The sequence below is a fragment of the Suricata suricatta genome, chromosome 11 (genome assembly GCF_006229205.1).
Source record: "Suricata suricatta isolate VVHF042 chromosome 11, meerkat_22Aug2017_6uvM2_HiC, whole genome shotgun sequence".
In the NCBI taxonomy this organism is placed as follows: domain Eukaryota; kingdom Metazoa; phylum Chordata; class Mammalia; order Carnivora; family Herpestidae; genus Suricata; species Suricata suricatta.
The window spans coordinates 29122344-29142622 of NC_043710.1; the positions used below are offsets into that span (position 1 = coordinate 29122344).

At 35.4% G+C, this 20279-nt stretch overlaps 1 protein-coding gene across 1 annotated transcript in view; it reads left to right on the forward strand.

The window, feature by feature from the left end:
• DCDC1 (doublecortin domain containing 1) overlaps positions 1–20279 on the forward strand; it is a 400051-nt gene that overhangs the window by 201071 nt on the left and 178701 nt on the right. The window contains exons 18-20 of the mRNA XM_029915553.1: positions 4489–4549; positions 14726–14854; positions 15250–15410. Coding sequence (XP_029771413.1) covers positions 4489–4549; positions 14726–14854; positions 15250–15410 — 351 coding nt within the window. The remainder of the gene's footprint in view (positions 1–4488; positions 4550–14725; positions 14855–15249; positions 15411–20279) is intronic.

Consider the following 20279-nt stretch of genomic DNA (forward strand, 5'->3'; position numbering starts at 1 on the left):
ACATGTCATATTTATGACTTTGATTCTTGGATACTGCTTCTTAATCATCCTCTCCTTTTGTCATTATTGGTATTGTTATTTCTAGTTTAAATTTTTTTTGTTTCTCTATAAAAAAATCTTTTAGGGGCACCTGGGTGACTCAGTTGGTTAAACATCTGACATCAGCACAGGTCATGATCCCACAGTTCATGAGTTCCAGCCCCATGGCCAGGCTCTGCGCTGACAGCTCAGAGCTTGGAGCCTGCTTCAGATTCTGTGTCTCCTGTCTCTCTGCCCCTCCCCTGCTTGTGCCTGCTTGTGCTCTCTCTTTCTTTCTTAAAAATAAATAAATAAACTTAACACATATAAAAAATAAATAAAAAATATTTTTAGCTTGTTCACCAAGAATAGAAAATTCTATGGCATTTTCTAATTCAGTCTCATAGGAGCGTCATTACATATTGGATCTAAATTTGATTTCTTTGCATATAAAATGTCTTGAAAAATGAACAGATGCACTTTTGTTTGTAAGAATTTTATTTTTTATTGTTTTTTTAAATGTTTCTTTATTTTGAGAGAGACGGTATGATCAGGGAAGGGGCAGAAAGAGAGGAAGAGAGAAAACTCCAACCAAGCTCCATGCTGTAAGCATAGAGCCTGACATGGGGCTTGATGCCATTAACCATGAGATTGTGACTTGAGCTGAAATCAAGAGTCAGATGCTTAAATGACTGAACCACCTAGGTGTGCCTGTAGGAATTTTATTTTTTTAAAGAAGTTATTATATGTTAGAGTTATATTGGGGTGCCTTGGTGGCTCAGTCGAATAAGCGTCCGACTTCAGCTCAGGTCATGATCTAACAGTTCATGGGTTCAAGCCCAGCATCGGGCTCTGTGCTAACAGATAGCTCAGAGCCTGGAGCCTGTCTTCAGATTCTGTGTCTCCCTCTCTCTCTGACGCTACCCTGCTCATACTGCCTCTCTCTCAAAAAGAAAATAAAATGTTAAAAAAGTTTTAGAATGATATCTTCTCATCCTCTCTGGTGTAGGCATTGCATGAGAGGTTTGTTTTTTATAACTCCGGTAATAAAATTTAAATGTGACACTTATAGAGATATGTAGAGAGACACTCCTGATTAAAAAGAAAAACTACTAGTAAGCTCACAAGGCTTATATATGATATAAAACTACATGTTGCTTGCAAAATTTCCTAGGTAATTCTTGAGTAGAATTTGAGCTGCGTTAAAATTTGAGAAGTGCTAGGAAATTGTATTTCTTTCAGAATTATTTATTCTCTTAACCAAGTTATAATTTATGTTCTTTAGCTACTCACTAAGAAGATCCCCCAAACTGTAATATATTATATTCAAAGCATTTTTCATAATGGCTTTATTATTAACTTTTAGGATTATGACATTTTGACATTTTATTCACATATCGATTTATTCAAAGATATCTTTATTCTCACGACTGTCATTAACTCTAAAGACACATGTGGTGTCTGCCCTCACACTATTGGCAATCTGGTGAACATCTCTCCTATTGTATTATTATTTGAGAAAAAGATGCTACAAATTCAGAATATCAAAACTGAAATTGATGTAGTTTATGTTTGTATAATCACATTCATCCTCAAGTCAACACTATAATTCAAAGACAAAATTTTGAACTATACAGCTTTTGACAGTTAGCATCAGCATATTAATTACCAATTGCAGAGTCTTACACTTTGAAAAATTATCATTTTCCATTTTATTTATCTTGAAGAAATATGTTCACAATGATTTCTGCAACAAGAGGAATTGCCTATAAGCAATAAAGTGGCTCTGAACTATAGCTATTCCACGTTAAAATGATCTAAATTTTATCAAAACCCAGCACATTTCCATCAAAGCATTGCAGCAGTCACTTGTTATAATTTTTGTCATTATTTTAAAGTTTATTTATTTATTTTGAGATAGAGCACAAGCAGAGGAAGGGCAAAGAGAGTGGGAGAAAGAGAGAATCCCAAGCAAGCCCCAAATTTCACTAACTCAACTAGTTGCTCAATTTCACTAACTGTGAAGCCAAATGAAGAGTTTGTCACTTAGTCAACTGAGCCACTCAGAAGCCCCTCCTATTATTATTTTTAAAAGGACTGTAGTTGTAAGGTCAGGATTGACAGCCTTAAAGACCAGCAATAATGTTGTTTCTATTATTTCTTCATTTAGTGGTTGAAATATGAGGTTTTTCAGCACCTCAGGAGAATTTGTATAGTATGAAACTATTTAGTGAATGTATAAACACAAATGTGTAAAAAAATGTATGTATGTTTGTATGTTCATAACAAAGTGGGTTTTTAAAGTTTATTTATTTTCAAGAGAGAGGTGGGGGACAGAAAAAGAGGGAGAGAGAGAATCTTAGGCAGGTTCCTCACTGTCAGCCCAGAGTCCGATATGGGGCTTGAATTCACAAACTGTGAGATCATGACCTGAGCCAAAATCAAGAATAATGTAACGTACTTAACTGATTGGGCCACCCAGCCGCCTCTCATATCAAAATGTTTTATGTCACTAAGATTATGCATCAGATTCTAACCAATGAGCCTAAATTATTTATTCCATTTTTAATCTTCAAGTAACACAAAGTAATTGTGTTGTACTTTTCCAATCTAATTGAGAAGACATCAAGCTGAAAGTTGCATGCTCTGGGTTCTAGTAGCTATTTGATACTACCTAGCTCTGTGATTTTTTTGACCAGCTCACTTCATTTCTCTGTATCCCATTTTATTCATCAGTTCCCTTCAAATTCTCAGTCTTTGTGTCATTGTCTTATGGATAATGAAAATTATTATTATAATCATAAATTTTAGTTCAGGACCCTAAGTCAATATTTTTTTTTTATTTTAAAGAGAGAATGTGAGCAGGAGAGAGGGAGAGAGAGAGAATCTTAAGCAGGGAGCCCAATAAGGGGCTTGATCCCACAACTCTGGTATCATGACCTGATCCAAAATCAAGAGTCGGACCCTGAACTGTCTGAGCCACCCAGGCTCTCCCCACCAAATTTATTTTTAACCCTCCTCTTTTCCTTTGTTAATTACAAAATAAAAATATCTCCAGAAAGACTAATTCCCCTAATTCTTCCCTCATACCTACCCAATGCTGAAGTTGAGCAGCAAATACATTTGCTGAAAGCCTGAGGATGAGATTCTTGGCTTAGGGATCAGTTAGACCTTGGAAGATGTTTCATAAAAAAATTTTACCTAAGTATTAGAATTCTTCATATTTTCTTACATTTCTGCTCCTCTCTTGTCCATTCTAATTTCACTTTCTTTTAATAGAGTCATGTTCTCTTCTAGTTTACCCAACTTTGACACCTGAGATTTATCCTTCCCTCTCTTCCTAACCCCAACCCCATTTATCCAATCATCAAATCAACTCTCCTTTTATAATAAGGATGTGGTCTTTCCTTCCCCTACTGCTCTCAACTCTTCTAATTCAGTGTTTTTAAAAGTCTGGTCTGTAGACCACTCCAAATTCCCTAGAGGTCTTAGGTTTGGAATCATTTGCAATACCTGTTAATGTAGATTTTGCAGGGTTGGGGTCCAGATCTTTATAATAAAAATTTGAGGGTAGGGGCTTAGACACCTACATTATTATCAAGCATCTATCTCAAAATGCCCAAGGAATCTTCACATTTTCTAATATAAATTGAATGTGAGTAGAAGATTAGTGCACCCTGAACCAGTTTTGGACTGCTGCTTTGGCATATTCTGTCCAGATCATAAAGCGCCTTTCTTTAGAATAGAGCATTCCCTGACACGTCTTAGTCCTGACCATTGATGTTTCTGTCAAAACTTAGAGGCAGTAGGAAAAGTCTTGTTTAACATCCCATTACACTTAATTTAACTCATTTGTCCTACCTTTGTAAGGTTTCTAAATATTAATGAATACACAATTAATCAATTCAGGCCTGATTGGCTTTATCACATTTTAGTTTTTCTTTATTTTTCTCAGATTTAGTTTTAAAAATCTGATATTCCGTAATAAAATTATCTAGTCATTTCAGAAACAGGTGCCTGATGTTTTTAATTTTCCATGATATCCTTTTCCATCCCATCTGCTTAATCCTTCTACTTTATTTATACTTACTTTTTTCTGTCTCATAGAGAGAGGATCTCTTTTGGAAACAGAAATTTCTGTAATAATTTTATTGATTCTATTTATTCTCTAAAACTCTTAATTACTGTTACCATGGGTATACACACACTACTACCACCACCACCACCACTACTTTGGGTACCAAAGAAATTGATTGTCTTAGGAAAGGAAGGTTTTAGTTGTTGAGGTAGCAGCGATAGTAGTAAAATGAAATGGTAGAATGAAAGTCGAAAGATGATGGTAGAGACTTGGTTGAGTATGGGCAGTCCTCTTCCTGCCAGGAGATGGAAAATGATTCTTTCATTTAAAACCTACAAAATGTTTCATTGTGGAGAAAAGTTGTCAGTCTCTAAACTACATTTTCATTACAGACATAAAGGAGGTAACTCTCAGGAGTGGGTGTTCGGAACAGACAGCTGCATTTATTCTAAGGTGAGGACTTTGTAAGCCACAGCTTTTATTCTTAAAATTTTCTGTTCCCAGATTCTTATAAATGCACTACCTATTGTTGAGAACAAGCAATGCTTTTTTTTGCACAAATACTTCCCTGTGCCCAGAAGTTTAGAATTTAACTTAACTCAGTACTTTCCTGTGAGGCTTTGTTTGACGTTAAAATACAAGTTCTCCAAAACCAAAAATAATTCTTTCCAATCCATTACTCTGATACAACATAGCATTTCAGGGCATCAGTTATTTTTCTTATTATTATTTTAAAACTTAAAGAAATGTTTATTTGTGAAAGAGAGGAAGGAAGAGAGAGAGGGAGAGAGCAGGGAAGGGGCAGAGAGAGAGGGAGACAAAGAATTCTCAGTAGGCTCCAGGCTCTGAGCTGTCAGCACAGAGCTGGATGTAGGGCTCAAACCCATGAACTCTGAGATCCTGACCTGAGCCGAAGTCGGATGCTTAACTAACTGAGCCATCCAAGCACCCTCTATTACTTTTAGGTTTAATGAGGTATAATTAACATATACAATTGCATAAGTTTACACATGCTGATTTATTATTTTGTATATTGCAAAATGATTAGTATAGTATTTGCTAACACCTCTATTATATCACATAATTATCATGCCTTTTTTTGTGGAGATTAACATTAACTCTTTTAAAAACTTTCATGTTTGTAATAAGTTATTGTTGATGATAACCACTGTGCTATGCATTAGGTCTCTGAACTTATTGATCTAATAGTTGCAAATTTGCACTGGTAAATATCATCTCAATTCCCTCATCGTCTCTCCACCATTCCTTTCCCTGCTTCTATGAGTTCAGCATTTTTAGATTCCACATATAAGTGACATCATACAGTGTTTGTCTTTGACTAATCCCACTTAGCATAATGCCCTCAAGATCCATCCATATCGTAGCAAATGGCAGGATTTCCTTCTCTCTTGTGGCTGATGAATATTCCAATGCATATATCACATCTATATCCATTCATCAGTTGGCACTTAGGTTGCTTCCATATCTTGGCTATTGTGGTGAATGCTGCAGTAAACATGGGATTGCAGGTATCTTTTTTTATCCACATCAGTTTTCTTATTCTTTTAAATGAGGAGATTGGCGCTTTGGGAAACTGGCAACAGCTACTCAAGTTGAACACCTCTGCACAACCTAGTAATTCCTGTACTATTTTAATGCTAAAGAGAAATAGCTACATATCTTAAGAAAAAGAGGTTTACTAAAATGTTAATAGCAGTGTTAATTCTAGTAGTCTCAGCATGGAGATTATAGAAACGCTCATTAGCAATTAAGTGGATAAATAAATTGTGATATAGATATTCAATGGAATACTATATAGCAGAGCTGGAAAAGTTCTATAAGGGCTTGATACTAAATATTTTGGGCTTTGTGAGCCCTACAATCTCTGTTCCAACTTCTCAACCCTGCCTTTGTAGCATAAAAGCAGCCATAGACAGATGTAAATAAATGGTGTGGCTATGCTTCAATAAAACTTTATTTATAGAACTAGGTGGTCAGTTAGATTTGGATCATGGGCCTTAGTTTTCTGACTCTGGATGATAGCAATGCCTATAAACAACCTATAATTATCTGTAACAATGTATATGAATATCACAAATATAATGGTTTACAAAGAAGCCAGATGCAAGAAAATGCACGCTGGGTGATTGCAGTTATTTAAACGTTAATGCCAAGCAAAACAACAAACCTTCAGGTGTGTTGTGATGTTCCCTTTCTTGACCTGGGTGATTGAACAGGTATTCACAATGTGAAAATGGATTGAATTGTATAATTATGATTTATATACTCTTCTGTAGGTGTTTCATATGCATATAAAATTTGCTTTAATAAAGTGAAGATATTGGCCTTGAAAATCTCAAGATTTTCTTCCTTGTCTATGATTCCAAGCCTAAATGGAATGTTAATTGATCATCAATATTTAAGGAAAGGAAAAATTAGATTAATCACATGGTATTTGATAGTGTTTGCCTTAGGATCACACCAGTATGATTTCAGAAATGCTAAATTACTTAGATGAATGAAATTGGACATACTCGGTGTATTAATTTTTAGGGCTGCTATAACAGAGTACCATGACCTGGGTGGCATAAGCAACAGAAATATATTCTCTCCAGTTCTGGAGGATAGAAATCTGAAATCAAGGCGCCAGCAGCTCTGTGCTCCACCTGAATCCTCTTGGGGAAGATTCTTTCTGGCCTCCTCCATCTACTGGCAGTCCTGGATGTCCCTTGACTATGGCAGCATAATTCCAGTCTCTGCCTCCATCTTCACATGGCCAACTCCCTCTGCATCTGAATCTTCACATGCCATTCTCCTCCATGTGTGTGTCTGTGTCCAAATTTTTCTCTTTAAGGACACTAGTCATTTTGGCTTAGGGCCCACCCAAAATCTCTAATATTAATTTAATTACATCTCCAGAGACCTTATTTCCAAATAAGGTCACATTTACAGTAAGGGTTAGGACTTCAGTGTACTTGGGGGAGAAGGAAGGCAGTGAGGGCACAATTCAACTTATGACACAGAGGATGCCAGTTATCAATATATTCCCTCTCAGATCCAGACCTACCATTTACTGCCAGACACTGGCCTCAGGCAGCTTAACAGCAGACTACTGACTGCCAGTGGGGTACCTTCTTGTGAATGGTTTCCTTGAGCATGTTCCTCATGGGTGGCTCTATAGTGGAGTGTCACCAGCGAGGGACCTTTCTGTGGACGGCTTCCCCTTGAGCTCCAAAGACAGATATATGGTGAAATCCATGGGTGAACTTACTCAGGGACCTATTCACCATCTAGTGCGCCATGGCTGTACTCTTTTCTATGTGGTTTGGATCTCAACCACGGGCCAGGCCTCTTCCTTGGATATTCTACCTCAGGCCTAGCAGTACTGGCTACTCCCTATATCTGCTCTTCATATATCCTTTAATGTTCTCTTAGACTCTTATTAGCCAATTTCCTGACTCTGTAAGCCCCTGTTACTAATTGTTTATATTAAACTTTTCCTGTTCAAATCACAATGTAGTTTATATCTCTTTATTGGATCCTGACTAGTGAAAATAATAGTTTTATTTCTCTAGTGTTCTAGAATTATACATTTGAGCCATTATTTCCTGACCTGAATTATTTTAGAAATTTAGAGAGTTTCATACAATTTACATTTGAAAATTAATAGAATAGCATTTCCTTGTAGTTATTTGTTGGCACCCTGGTTAAAACTCCAACCTATTCACTAGCTCAACCAGGCCTATACAATTTTAGTTCTGTTCCTAAGAAGGGAATTTGACGTAGCATCAACTGTCAAAGCGTTTTAAAAATAACCTGTATCTAACTTCCTGCTGAGATTCACCCTAGCTACCCCCTGCCCTGTTTCTGACTCCACTACATTCCTGAGTCAGAGTGAAGCTCTGTGTTAGTGGAGAGGGAGTCACAGAAAAACCAAAACCTATTCATCTTCATAAAAATAAAAAGTAGAATTTTGAGACTGTACTAAAATATCCCTCTAGCACTTTGGCCTGTACCCTCACATGACTTTATTCTGAGGTATACCTAAACAGAACTGACTCCTAGTATCCAAGAACATAATTCTGTCCTATATAAGTATTGACTTTCCCACCAACAGACACAGAAGAGCAGGACCATGGCTTATGTGTATTTTCTTCTTTTCTCTTCCCAAATTCAGGTATCTAAACATCCAGTTTTACTCTGCTCTTGTTTTTACCTTCCCCTTTCTTGTAATTCATACTTTTCTAATTATTCTCAACAGTACATTGGTAGCTAGCAAATAACTCATACTTTTGTGTTTCAAACATGATTATTTTTAAGAGGATTTTGATTCTAAAAACTTTAATGTTCCATTCCCAAACACAATTGCTTATTTTTTTTACTACAATTCACAGAGCAAAACTATTAATGAGGAATTATATTCTTTTAGAGGTTTAGAAATTTTGATTGGATCTAAATTTAGTCACATCGAAAATTATACCCATTCTAGTTAAGACTAAAATGGAGAATAATTTGATAATTATTTGTGGCTGGATCATAAATGGAGCTCATTCCATTTATTTAAAAAGGAGACAGAATTACTTTAGGATATTAATAACTAATTTTGGTTCCACCACTTATTAGTTGTGTGGCATTATACAAGTCACTTAGCCTTTTGCAAGCTTCACATTATTTGTCTGCAAAATGGAGATATTAATGCTAACGTTTTGAGTATTTGGCCCAGATTCTGGCCTATCAATAGATTCTGGCATATTGATGCTAGCTAATTGATAATTTGTAACTAGTAATAATAATAATGAACAAATTTAAATATAATATTGCATTTTTATATTGTTTTTACTTGGATGAGTTTTGTTCTTTTTATTTGATTTGTTTTTAAAGTTAACTATTCCTCTATTCATTTGTGAAAAGATAAAGTTGGATTACTTCCTTTATACAGTCTACCAGTTTCAGCTAAATTAAAGATTGAAACTTAAACATGGAACCATAAATACCTAAAAGAAAGCCTGGATTAAAACATCTAACCCATACTAATGGCAAGTAGACCTCTCCATGAACCTGTAAAGGCAGAATCCATAAAGGAAAAAACTGATGGCTTTGAGTATATAAGAATCAGAAAACTAACCTAAAGTAGCATGAGAAAGAATAAATAGGGAAAAAATATTTGCAATATAAATGCAAAATAAGCCTGATAAAACAGTAGAAGAGGAGAAACACTTCAATAGAAATTAGGTAAAGGACAGGAAAAGGAAATACATGACAAAGAAAAATTAGAAGAGCCAAACCAAATAAAAAAAAAGTTTAGCCTCACTAGAAATTAAAGCAATGTAAAACAATAAGACAGTATTTTCTCCCTATTAAGTATTGGTAAAACCAGGAATATCCAATGTTGATGAAAATGTGAGAAAACAAGTATGCACATTTTTTTAATATTTATACGTGTACGAGTTTTTTGTTATTGTATTTGTATTAGTTATCTATTGCCGTGTAACAAACACCTTCAAACTTAGTGACTTAAAACAAGTATTTATTATCTCAGTTTCTGTGGTCCAGGAACCTGGGAGTGGATTAGCTGGATAGTTCTAACTCAAAATCTTCCATGAAGAGGTGGTCAAGGTGTCAACAGGGACTGCAGTCATCTGAGACTTGGTGAGGCTGGAGATTCTATCTCAAGGCATACTTACTCTATAGACAAGAGCCTCCATTCAGTTTCTTGGTATCTGGGCTTCTCCAAAGTGTTATCCACAACCTTAGCTAGTGACCAAAGAGAACAAGAGAACAAAATGGAAGTTGTATCTTATAACCTAATCTCAGAAGTGATGTAACAACATTTCTGGCATCTTCATTGGGCCACATATACCAATCCTGCTATAATGTGGAAGGGACCACACGATGGTATGAACTCTAGGAGGCAGGGAACACTGGATGCTATCTAGGAGACTGGGATATTTGTGAGGGTCAGTTTAGCAATATTTATCAAAATCTGTAAAAATATATCCTCTATTTGACACAGAAATTTCACTTAAAACAACTTACTCCAAGGAATTAATCAATACTATGTACCACAATATATCTTTAAGGGTATTTATTAGAGCTTTGTTTATAATCGTGAGAATTGAAAACAGGTAATCAACAGTGAGATTATGTAAATATATTATGGTATGTTTTTATTATGGATACTATATATTGGTATTACAAATAATGTAGAATAATTTATGATGACAGAGAAAAATGCAAATTTCAAGAAAAATGAGATAAGAGAACATTTATTTATATTATATCGAAGATTATGTATGTATGTAGAAACAAAACTGGAAGTTTATACATAAAACAGGTGGTTGGAAGATGAATAATTATTTTACGTTTTTCTGCATTTTCTAAGTTTTCTATGAAAAGCATTTATAGTCAGGAAGCACTTTTTACAGATTTAATTTTTTTAATGTTTTTAAATTTATTTTTGAGAGAGAGAGAGAGAGACAGTGCGAGGGCCAGAGAGAGAGGGAGATACAGAATTGGAAGCAGGCTCCAGGCTCTGAGTCGTCAGCACAGAGCCTGATGCAGGGCTCGAACCCATGAACTGTGAGATCATGACCTGAGCCGAAGCCGGATGCTCAACCGACTGAGCAACTGAGGTGCCCCGGGAAGCACTTTTTAAAAATATGCCTGATCATATACTAACCAAGAGGAGGTAAGAGTATCTAGAGTTTAAAATATTTCAGGTGAGATTCTGTAGACCCACTTGCTCTATTTTTCATGAGGAAATAAATATTCCTATGGAGCCTCGTTAGGTCAAATATGCAGACGTTTTAATGTACATAGAATGAATATCTTGGAGTGATGAAGAGGATTCTCCAGCCCTGTTAAGTTAAAAAAAAAAAAGAAAAGAAACTCACAAGTGGATGAGATCTTTTTTAGCAACCAGAGAGTTGTCATTGTATCCTGAGGGGGATTTTGGTCCATGTGAAATTCTGAGCAGATTCTTACTCAGTTTTCAGTAGAAAACTTCTCCCTTAAGGAAGTAGAGCTTTTGGTCACAAAGTCGGTAAATACCCCAGCTGGAATTTGAAGCCAGAATAGCACAGTACAGTTAATCAGTATGTACCGGGAGTACTAGTTTAAGTTTTTAAAGTGAGAATGATGTGATCAAAGATGTACTACTGAATACATTATTACTATACAAATATAGAAATTTATCTTCTGGTGGTAAAAGTGGATTAGAACGATAAGAATGTAATGAAGCCCAGATGTCTGAAAGACTTGGAAAACAGTGGGTGTTGACATTAGACGTCAATTTAGAACGATGTGCAGATGCACTAGAAGGGAGAAAGTCAAAAGATTAGGCTGTCAACTCCCTAGAAGAGAAGAGTAGAAGTCCAGTAGAAGGAGGGGGGGTGTTTATACTTGTGGTCTGAATACTGAACTGATAGGTGACTGCTTGGAGATCAAGATAGCCTGGTCTTGGAGTAGAAGAATGGTAAAGAACTATAGTAGCAAAATGTTAGACAGTCAGTACCTGGGGTGGGAATAGTTTAGAATTGTTCCAAAGGGAAAATGGCAGAACAATTTGTAAGTCTCTCCAAATGCATGGTAGGAGGATGAATAATAGCACTTGTCTGTGTCACGTGGGTATGTCTGCCACCTTTGCTTGACTGTCAACTCCAGGAAGCAAAGCACATGATATTTTTTTTCCTTTTTTTTTGGTTTGTCTTTGCTATGCCTAGCGGTATATTCTGACACAGCATGGCTCTACCTTTTGGGCACTGCCTCATCCATCTCATTTGATATATATTGAAGTTTCCCATGTTCCAGGTATGCCTTCTTCGTATAAGAGGGAAATATACCTCAAAAATAAACTGAGATGAAGTATCTTTACCTCTGTTAGAGGATGTAAGACCTGAAACTACTGTCAGAATATAAGGGATTTAAAACTGTCAGAATCAGAGCCATGTCACTTACATATATTTGTTGGCCATTTGCATATCTTCTTTGGAAAATTATCCTCCACTTAGATCCTTTGCTAATATATTAGTCATCTATCATTCTTACTAAGCTGTAAGAGTTCTTTATATATTCAGTATACACACCCCTTATCAAACGTATGATTTGCAAATATTTTCTCCCGTGCTATGGGTTGTCTTTTCATTTTTGATGACATTGTAGTACAAACTGTTAGGTTCTGATGTAGTATAATTTATCTGTTTTTCTTTTGTCACTTGTTATTTGGTGGAGTCTCTTAAATTTTTTTAATAGACCTTATTTTTTAGAGCAGCTTTGTAAGTTCACAGCAAAATTGAATGGAAACTAGAGTTCTCATATATGCCAATTCCCCATACATGCACAACCTCCCCCACGATCAACATCCCCCATAGAGTGGTAATTTGTTATAGTTGATGAATCTACATTGACACATTATGACCCAAAATCCATAGTTTACATTAGGGTCCACTCATACTGTTGTGTATTCTATGGGTTTGGATAAATGTATAATGACATTTGTCCACCATTATAGTATCATGCAGAATTATTTCACTGCCCTAAAAATTCTCTGTGCTCTGCCCATTCATCCTTCCCTCCCTCCTAACCCCTGGCAAGGGCTGATCTTTTTTCCCACTGTGTCCACAGTTTTGTCTTTTTCTGAATGTCACGTTTTTGGAATCATAAAATATGTATCTTTTTCTGGTTGGCTTCTTTCACTTAGTAATATGCATTTAAGATTATGGATCCCCTTACATTTTTAACATGCATATTTACTTACAGATTTTCTAAAAAAAAGTTTAAGGTTGTTCAATATCGACTTCAAGTAGTCGTAGTTCCCCAGGTTTTAGTTCTTGGGTAGGGATTATGTAGGAGTCGAAGCCTAGGTCTTCATAATCCGTATACTTATAACTTCAGTACCATTGATGCCCTATGGTTTTTACTGTTAAAGAGGGACTGTTAATTTCATCTATTATGTATAGGATTCATAAAGAAGGCAATGCAATGAGGATTAGAATGATGGCAGGCAGAATTGTTCAGATAGTCTCTATTTCTTGGGCATCTATTGTGCTTGTGTGCGTAAGTTTGGTTGAATATCTCTTTTTCCAGGACAATATAAGGACTTTAGTGCCCTTTAATTATCCCCCAAATTCCTCTTATATTTTTTGTTAGAACTTTAGTTCTACACTTTAAAAAAGAAGTTTATATCATACTTGAGGCAATATTTCTAAGTTTTATGGGCTAGTAAACAAGCTTGGTGACACTGAGAAAGTTGCTTAACGTCTCTGTGTCTGTTTCCTCATCTTTAAAATGGGCAAAATAATAGTACCTGTTTCAAAGGGCTTTTGAGAGGATTAAAATGTAAATATATTGTCATTTGAAAATTATTTGAGGCAATAGTAGCCTCCAAGTATGATCCTAGATAAATTAGCAAAGATTTCATGGACCAGAAAGGTGCACAGATCAAATAAAATGTTCAGATCACAGTTAATTAAATCAAAAAATTTTTAATGCTTGTTTATTTTTGAGAGAGAGAGAGAGCATGAGCAGTGGAGAGGCAGAGAGAGAGGGAGACAGAGAATCCCAAACAGGCTTGGTGCCATCAGCACAGAGCCCAATGCGGGGCTGGAACTCACAAACTGTGAGATCATGACCTGAGCCAAAACCAAGAGTTGGATGCTTAACTGACTGAGCCACTTAGGCTCTCCTATTAAATCAATTTAAAGTATAAAGTAAAATATATGGGAAGAGAGGTAGGCTAGGTAAACATACTAAAGGATCATAATACCTGAATTTCTGCAAAGTCAACCTCTCTCTCTCTCTCTATTGCATCACCCTTCTCTGCTGATGATGTGGTTACAAGGACCAGAGTGAAAATTTGAACGAAGAGGCCCAATACACTAAAGGTGTCTGAGAAGTGACACACATTTGCTCCATTAGAGAGCTTATTGGCAAGTAAACTCGGCCAATAGCTATCCTCCCCAGTTGGCCTGATGGGCAGCTGTGGATGTTATTTGGCTGAAAATCCAACATCAGAGTCAGCAATAGGTGGCCAATTAAATATCTTTCAATTATTGTGTGTCTCATGTGCTTCATTTGTACTTAGTGTATAATAAATATTTTTTGCTTTATTTGTTATTTAGCAAATCATGACTATTAAATGCCTATTTTGCCCTCTACTCCTTTCTAGCTATGTTCATAGACTTACACTCTTACTTTCTGTCTGATACTTCTCAGGTTACTAACTTACTTATCTATACTTAATTCAGCTAATGAACTTCATTCATCCCATTTGTTTTCTTGTCTTCCAGAGCAGAATTGAATACCCCCAGATGATATAGCAATTGCACACCTTATGAAGAAATAACTAAATATATCTTAGATATTATTATTATATAAGATGGCTTTAATATTATCATCTATCTGAGAGTGAAAACTAGCAATCTAGTTAAACTTGCTCATATTAAACAACTAATTAGAAATCTTAAAGTTACTAGGCTTGATTATAATGTCTGAAATAGATGATAAAGTACAGTTTATTAGTCAGAACTTTTTATTCTTAATCTAATTTATCCTCCCATAATTCCACTTGTATAGATTATTGGCTGTTACTTCTGAGGCTACTACTATTTTTATTTTTTTCCTTCCCCACAGGCTTATCCCCAGTTTGTTCTGACCTACCTGGAGGAACTACATGCACCAGTGGATGTGACCCAGACAGAAGATCACATTCACCATGGTGCCGGGACTACGGTTCATCATGGTAACAGCTTAGCAGAAGAGGTCAGTGTAGTGAGCCAGAGGCAAGACAGAATTAGATCTCTAAAGTGTATTTTGAAAAGAGAAAATGTTCAAGTTGTTTTTGGGAAACAAGTACAAGTTCATATCTTAATTATACTGATTGTTTAAAATCATACACATAATATAAATACCTATATGTGCATTTTATTTATAAAAACATTAATATATACTTACATATTTTATTAAATAGTGGATGACCCAGTAGCTTTTGTTAGAACTGCTGCCTTTTCTTCTGGCCACATACAAATGATTTCTGTGCTGAATGAGGCAGATTGGAGGAACCCTCAATAGTGTAATGTTAAATTTGGGGAATATATAGTTTAGATATTTCCACTCATTGAAAATTAGCTATATTATTCTTATATTTCATTTATTAGGTTCTGGAAAAAAGTGCCAGCATCCCTAGTCTGAAGCAACTGCCAGAGCCTTCAGACACCCATTTAATGCCGCCAGAAGGTTCTCTTGGGGAGACAAGGCAGCTGACAGTGGCACTGCTGAGGAAACTGGAAGAGAAACATCCTAAGGCTTCTGCTCAGAGGTAGGGCACTGACAGAACAGAGCTTTATTGCTCAATGACATTCGATGTTTTCCTTCAGTTTCATGTAAGATTGATTTCTTGAAGATTATTGAAATATCTCAAAAGCCCTTTGGCTTTCAAGCACAGTAGTTTTCAGGTCACATTTGATGAAGAGAGGTGACATTTATGTGTATTTCATTAAACTATGATGTATGGTATTGTTTATAAGAATACTTAGGAAGAGTTTTTGTCGTGGGATTTCCCTAAAAGACTTTGAAATAACATAATTAAAGTGATACTGAGTATGTATCCAGTTGTGAAAATACCAAGAGGTCCTTAAAAACATCATACCCATAGACTATCCTTCTTGTGTTCTGTGAGGAGATTATTATATTTAGACCTGAGGATAAGTACCAATAGATAGTCTTAAGCAGTGACAGTTTAACAAATTGACATAATTTCTCCAGAATAAAACTAACCAATGATTTTGCTAACCAATTGAAAATCACAGATGGTTGGACACTAGAGCTATTTATCTGATCCTTTTTATTTAATTGGGAAACTAAAGTTTATGTAGTAATAGAGTTATTGTTAATTTGTGTTGGGTTATAACAAAATAATGTTATAAATTGCAATTTTAACATAATAATTGTTGGAAATTAACTATTGACTGAAGTACTCTTAAAGAAGAAATATAATTCTTATTGTACTCACTAAAATTCAAGATAATTCCTAATTTAAATATTCTAACTGTAGACAGAAATGTCAGTTGCATGAAGATAGAAAAAAAGTGACAACTTTTCATTTACTTAAAAATAATTCCAGCTTTGTTGAGTGGGATACAGTTGATGTATAACATTGTATAAGTTTAAGGTGTGCAATATGACTTGTATTTCGATGAAAATCTATCTTATATCTTACATTATACATTCCTGTCTCAGATTTTAATAGGAGGGGAACATTTTTTCCTGATAGCTAAAGTGACTTTTCAATTTATTATCTCTTTGTTATTAAACCTCACATTGGTTTTGTTGTTTTGAGTAAGATAGTTCACAGATAAACGAAAAAACAAATTTAGGACCTTTCTTTATCTAGTCTGGGGATATCCCGGACCTGTAGGAAAACTTAAGTTCTAGTTTTTATTCCTGCTACTAGCTTTTTAATCACATATAAGAATCTCAACTCTCTGACACCCTACAACAAAACCACAAGGCCTCAGCTGTTTAGCCAGGCCACTCTGGTCAGGTCACCAGAATGTAAGTCCCTCAGGAGCAGTCTTTGAGGTTTGCGTGAAAAACAGAAACTCAGAGAAAACTGGGCCACTGGGGAACTTAAATATTGTTTTATAAGACCTTTGTTGGCCTATCTTTCTAGACTCAGCAGCCATTTCTATTCTATGCTTTTTAAGAGCATGCTGGGAGTTTGTGCTTATCCTGGGTTCTACTCAAGGAGGACCAGGTTCCTCTGCTACCAGATTTCTGGAACCTATATGGGATTTCCGTGTTTGCCTCCTGCTGGCCCTGGTCCTGGTGGGTCAGTGTGTCAGGACACCAGTGATATGTATATTGTGTGTGTGTGTGTGTGTGTGTGTGTGTGTGTGTGTGTGTGAGTGTGTGTGTAATATATATATAGTATTAGGGAATTTGAGCCAAAAAAAAAAAAAAAAAAAACCCCAAAACAAAACAAAAACCCACCACAGAACAAAGAGAAAAACAAACAACAAAGCAGTTAATGTTAGTTAACATAACAGAAGACCTGAGTTGTTAGAATTAACTGTCTTCAAATTTCAGGGACTGTAGCAAGCCCTCAATGAGTGGTCTTTGTGAAAATCTTCTGAAAGCAAGGAGAGTAGACAACAGTTTTTAGTAGGGGTTGTAGTTAGATTTGTGATTTTTAAGCAATAGGAATCAACTAACCATGTTTGGGATTTATTTCATAAGAAAATTCCTAGGGCCATTATCTTAGTGCATATCCCTCAGGGTTTGTGTGTCAGGCTACACAAACTCTCCTAGCCTTCTATTTTTTTTTTCCTTAAAGCCATGATTTTTATCTTCATTCTCCTCTCAACCCCCACAATTTACCATAATAGATGTAATTTCAGTTTCTCTCTTTCTCCTTCTGTTCTTTAACAAAGTTATTTTGAGTAGAGGGTAAGTACTTAGAGCAATTACTTTCCTCCCATTTTGGAAGGAATTGTTGGACAAAATTAGAACATGGTTCTGAGTTTGGCATAGTGATTACTTTGAACCTCAGGTTGTCTGGTTAGGTTTACATGCTGCCCAACACATTGAATTTTTTGCAGCTTTAAGAGAGAGCTTTACATTTTCTTGCTTTTATCAATGATAACTTTACAAAATACAGAATAAAATCATAACGAGAAGTAAAGGAATAATGTAAAATGATCTGAGTTGTGGAAATTGGAGAAGTAGAATCTTAGAACAAGCATATTAATGATCAAGTGATCTGGAGAAAGAACATGTAATTGAAAAGAATAAAAAGATATAGAGATATAAATGTATGTATTTCTTTAGAAGTCACCAAAGAAGGAGAAAACTGCAAGTAGCCAAATTTGGGGGAAGACAGAGATATGGTAGTGGCAGGTAATAGGTGAAAATGAAAGAAAGCATTCAATTTTTAATAACATGCACTGACTTTGCTTAAGTGCTTTATGTGTATTTGCCCAAGAACCTATGATATATGTAAAACTGAGGTATTAATCTCTGTTTTATAGGATAGGAAATGGAGGGACAGAGATATTAAGTTACTTGCCAAGGCCTTTCAGCTAGTAATAAGGCAGGCCTATCTGAGCCCAAAGTCTTTTTCTCAGTGTCTATTATCCTGCCTAGCCATTCATGTTCTTGCCTTGGTGATTATTCCAATTCTTTTAGCCTTTCAAATGGGGCCTATCATTTTGACTGGATATCTTAGAAGGGGACCTTTAAATACAGCGCTACAGTTTAGAAAGGGAATGATAAAAGATATATTGATATATGAAGCTTTCAGTGAAGATGAAATAAGAGGTAGATAATACTAAGGAAGACTGAACCCCTGACTTATTGAATCCGCAGTCTAGATTTACTGATGTATAGAGATTTATACTCAAATGGATTAGAGATTTTTAAAAATCTCTATCTAATAATGTGAATGTAACTTATGCCATGATTAGCCAAGGTGTTTCCCACCTTGAGTGGTGATTCAATTCAGCTTTATGTATACTAAATTTGGTGATAGGTAGCTAATATCTGTTATTTGTTGAATACTTAAGATGTGTCAACTGCTATTGAAAGTACTATTCTTCTAACACTGTGGTAAATTTATTCAATTTTGTCATGATAATCTGATGGTGGAGGTACTCTTAAAATCCATAAAGATATGACAACTGAGGCTCAGAGTGATTTCACAATGATTTCATAATGTGCCCAGTCAGATAGATGGGAGAGATAGAATTTGAACTCTCAACTATTTGAATCCATAGACCATGCTCTTTACCACTGTTTTATTACTCATTCCTGGCTTCTTAGTAGTATTTATTCCAGTGATTTTTGTAATAGAATGTCATCATATTGAATAGTCGTCTTAAGTTATTCTAAAATTTTATGCATATTACATCATAAAGATTTGATTGAACTATTGTCGTTTGGATGGGTGCATTATTTTGAATTATATCCTAAAGAAAAATTATAACAATCATCACAAACACACAAACCAGGCTTTCCTATCTACAGAATCAATTAATTTAATTTATATTTTAAATATCTGTGGAAAGCAGTCTGATTGTTGATCTTTTTTTTTTTTTTTTGTAATGTGGAAAAAAATTTTCCTGTTGAAGAAAAGGAAAATCTCTTTAATCTGAAGTTCTTAGTTTATAGTAGAATATATATATACTTTTTGCTTTAGCAACACCAGAGATGTTTTTTCTTCCTCTATCAGTGAGATCTAGAAATGTGGTTGTCTTCTTGCTTGGATAAAGTGAGTTGTGTGTACAGTTAATTCTAAACTTGGTCCAAAATAAAATAAATGCCATATTCTGGCATCTTTAAGCGTCTGGAATGTGTTTGTTTACATTAGTTTGTCCAATGGAGCCCTTTACCTTATTCAAATTGAAGAGGGGGTGGGGAAGGACTAGGACAGCTCACAAAGCACACTGACCCAGCTTGTCACCCAGTGACCTGTGAGAAGGAAATAATGAACTGTGAGTAGCTGTCATCCTAACTGTTTCTGACAGTTTGCCTTTGGGCACATCTGTGTTAGTTGCATTGGAAGGGCCTTTGTTCTCTCCCGACTAGTGACTTTGGGAAGCGCTGAGGGGCTTGCTAGCTACTGTACTCTTACGCGGCCCCTGCCTTCCCAGGGAAGCCAGCAGCTGCCAGGGATCACATTGACATTTCTCTTCATGACTCCACTTGGCATGTACTTCACTCTTTCAAAAAGGGACATAAATATACAAGTTCTTTGACTTTTTTTTTTGTTTTAAGAATGTATTTCAAAATCTCATGAGTTTTGATACTAACAACAAAGCGAGTGATAAAACATGTGTAGTATTATCCTCATGTTATGTGGATAAAGGTAAGATAAATTGATAGCTAACCAGATGGGCAGGTGACTTGAAGGAAAATATATCAAATTATTGACACCTTTTATTGAGTTTTAAATTTTTATTTATTACGTTCCAAATTTTATTAACTGGTTATTATATTTGCAGTAGGACAAAAATCAACATATGTTATGAAAAGCATTTTTAGTGTAGATGCTTTTGATACATGTTTTATTAGTAGGAATATTTAGAATAAAATAGGTAAGGATATGGTCTGTTTTGTCTTACATTTCCCACTGCTACTTTTAAAATAAATTTCCATCTAATAATTTAAACTTTTAAAATATTGCAAAATT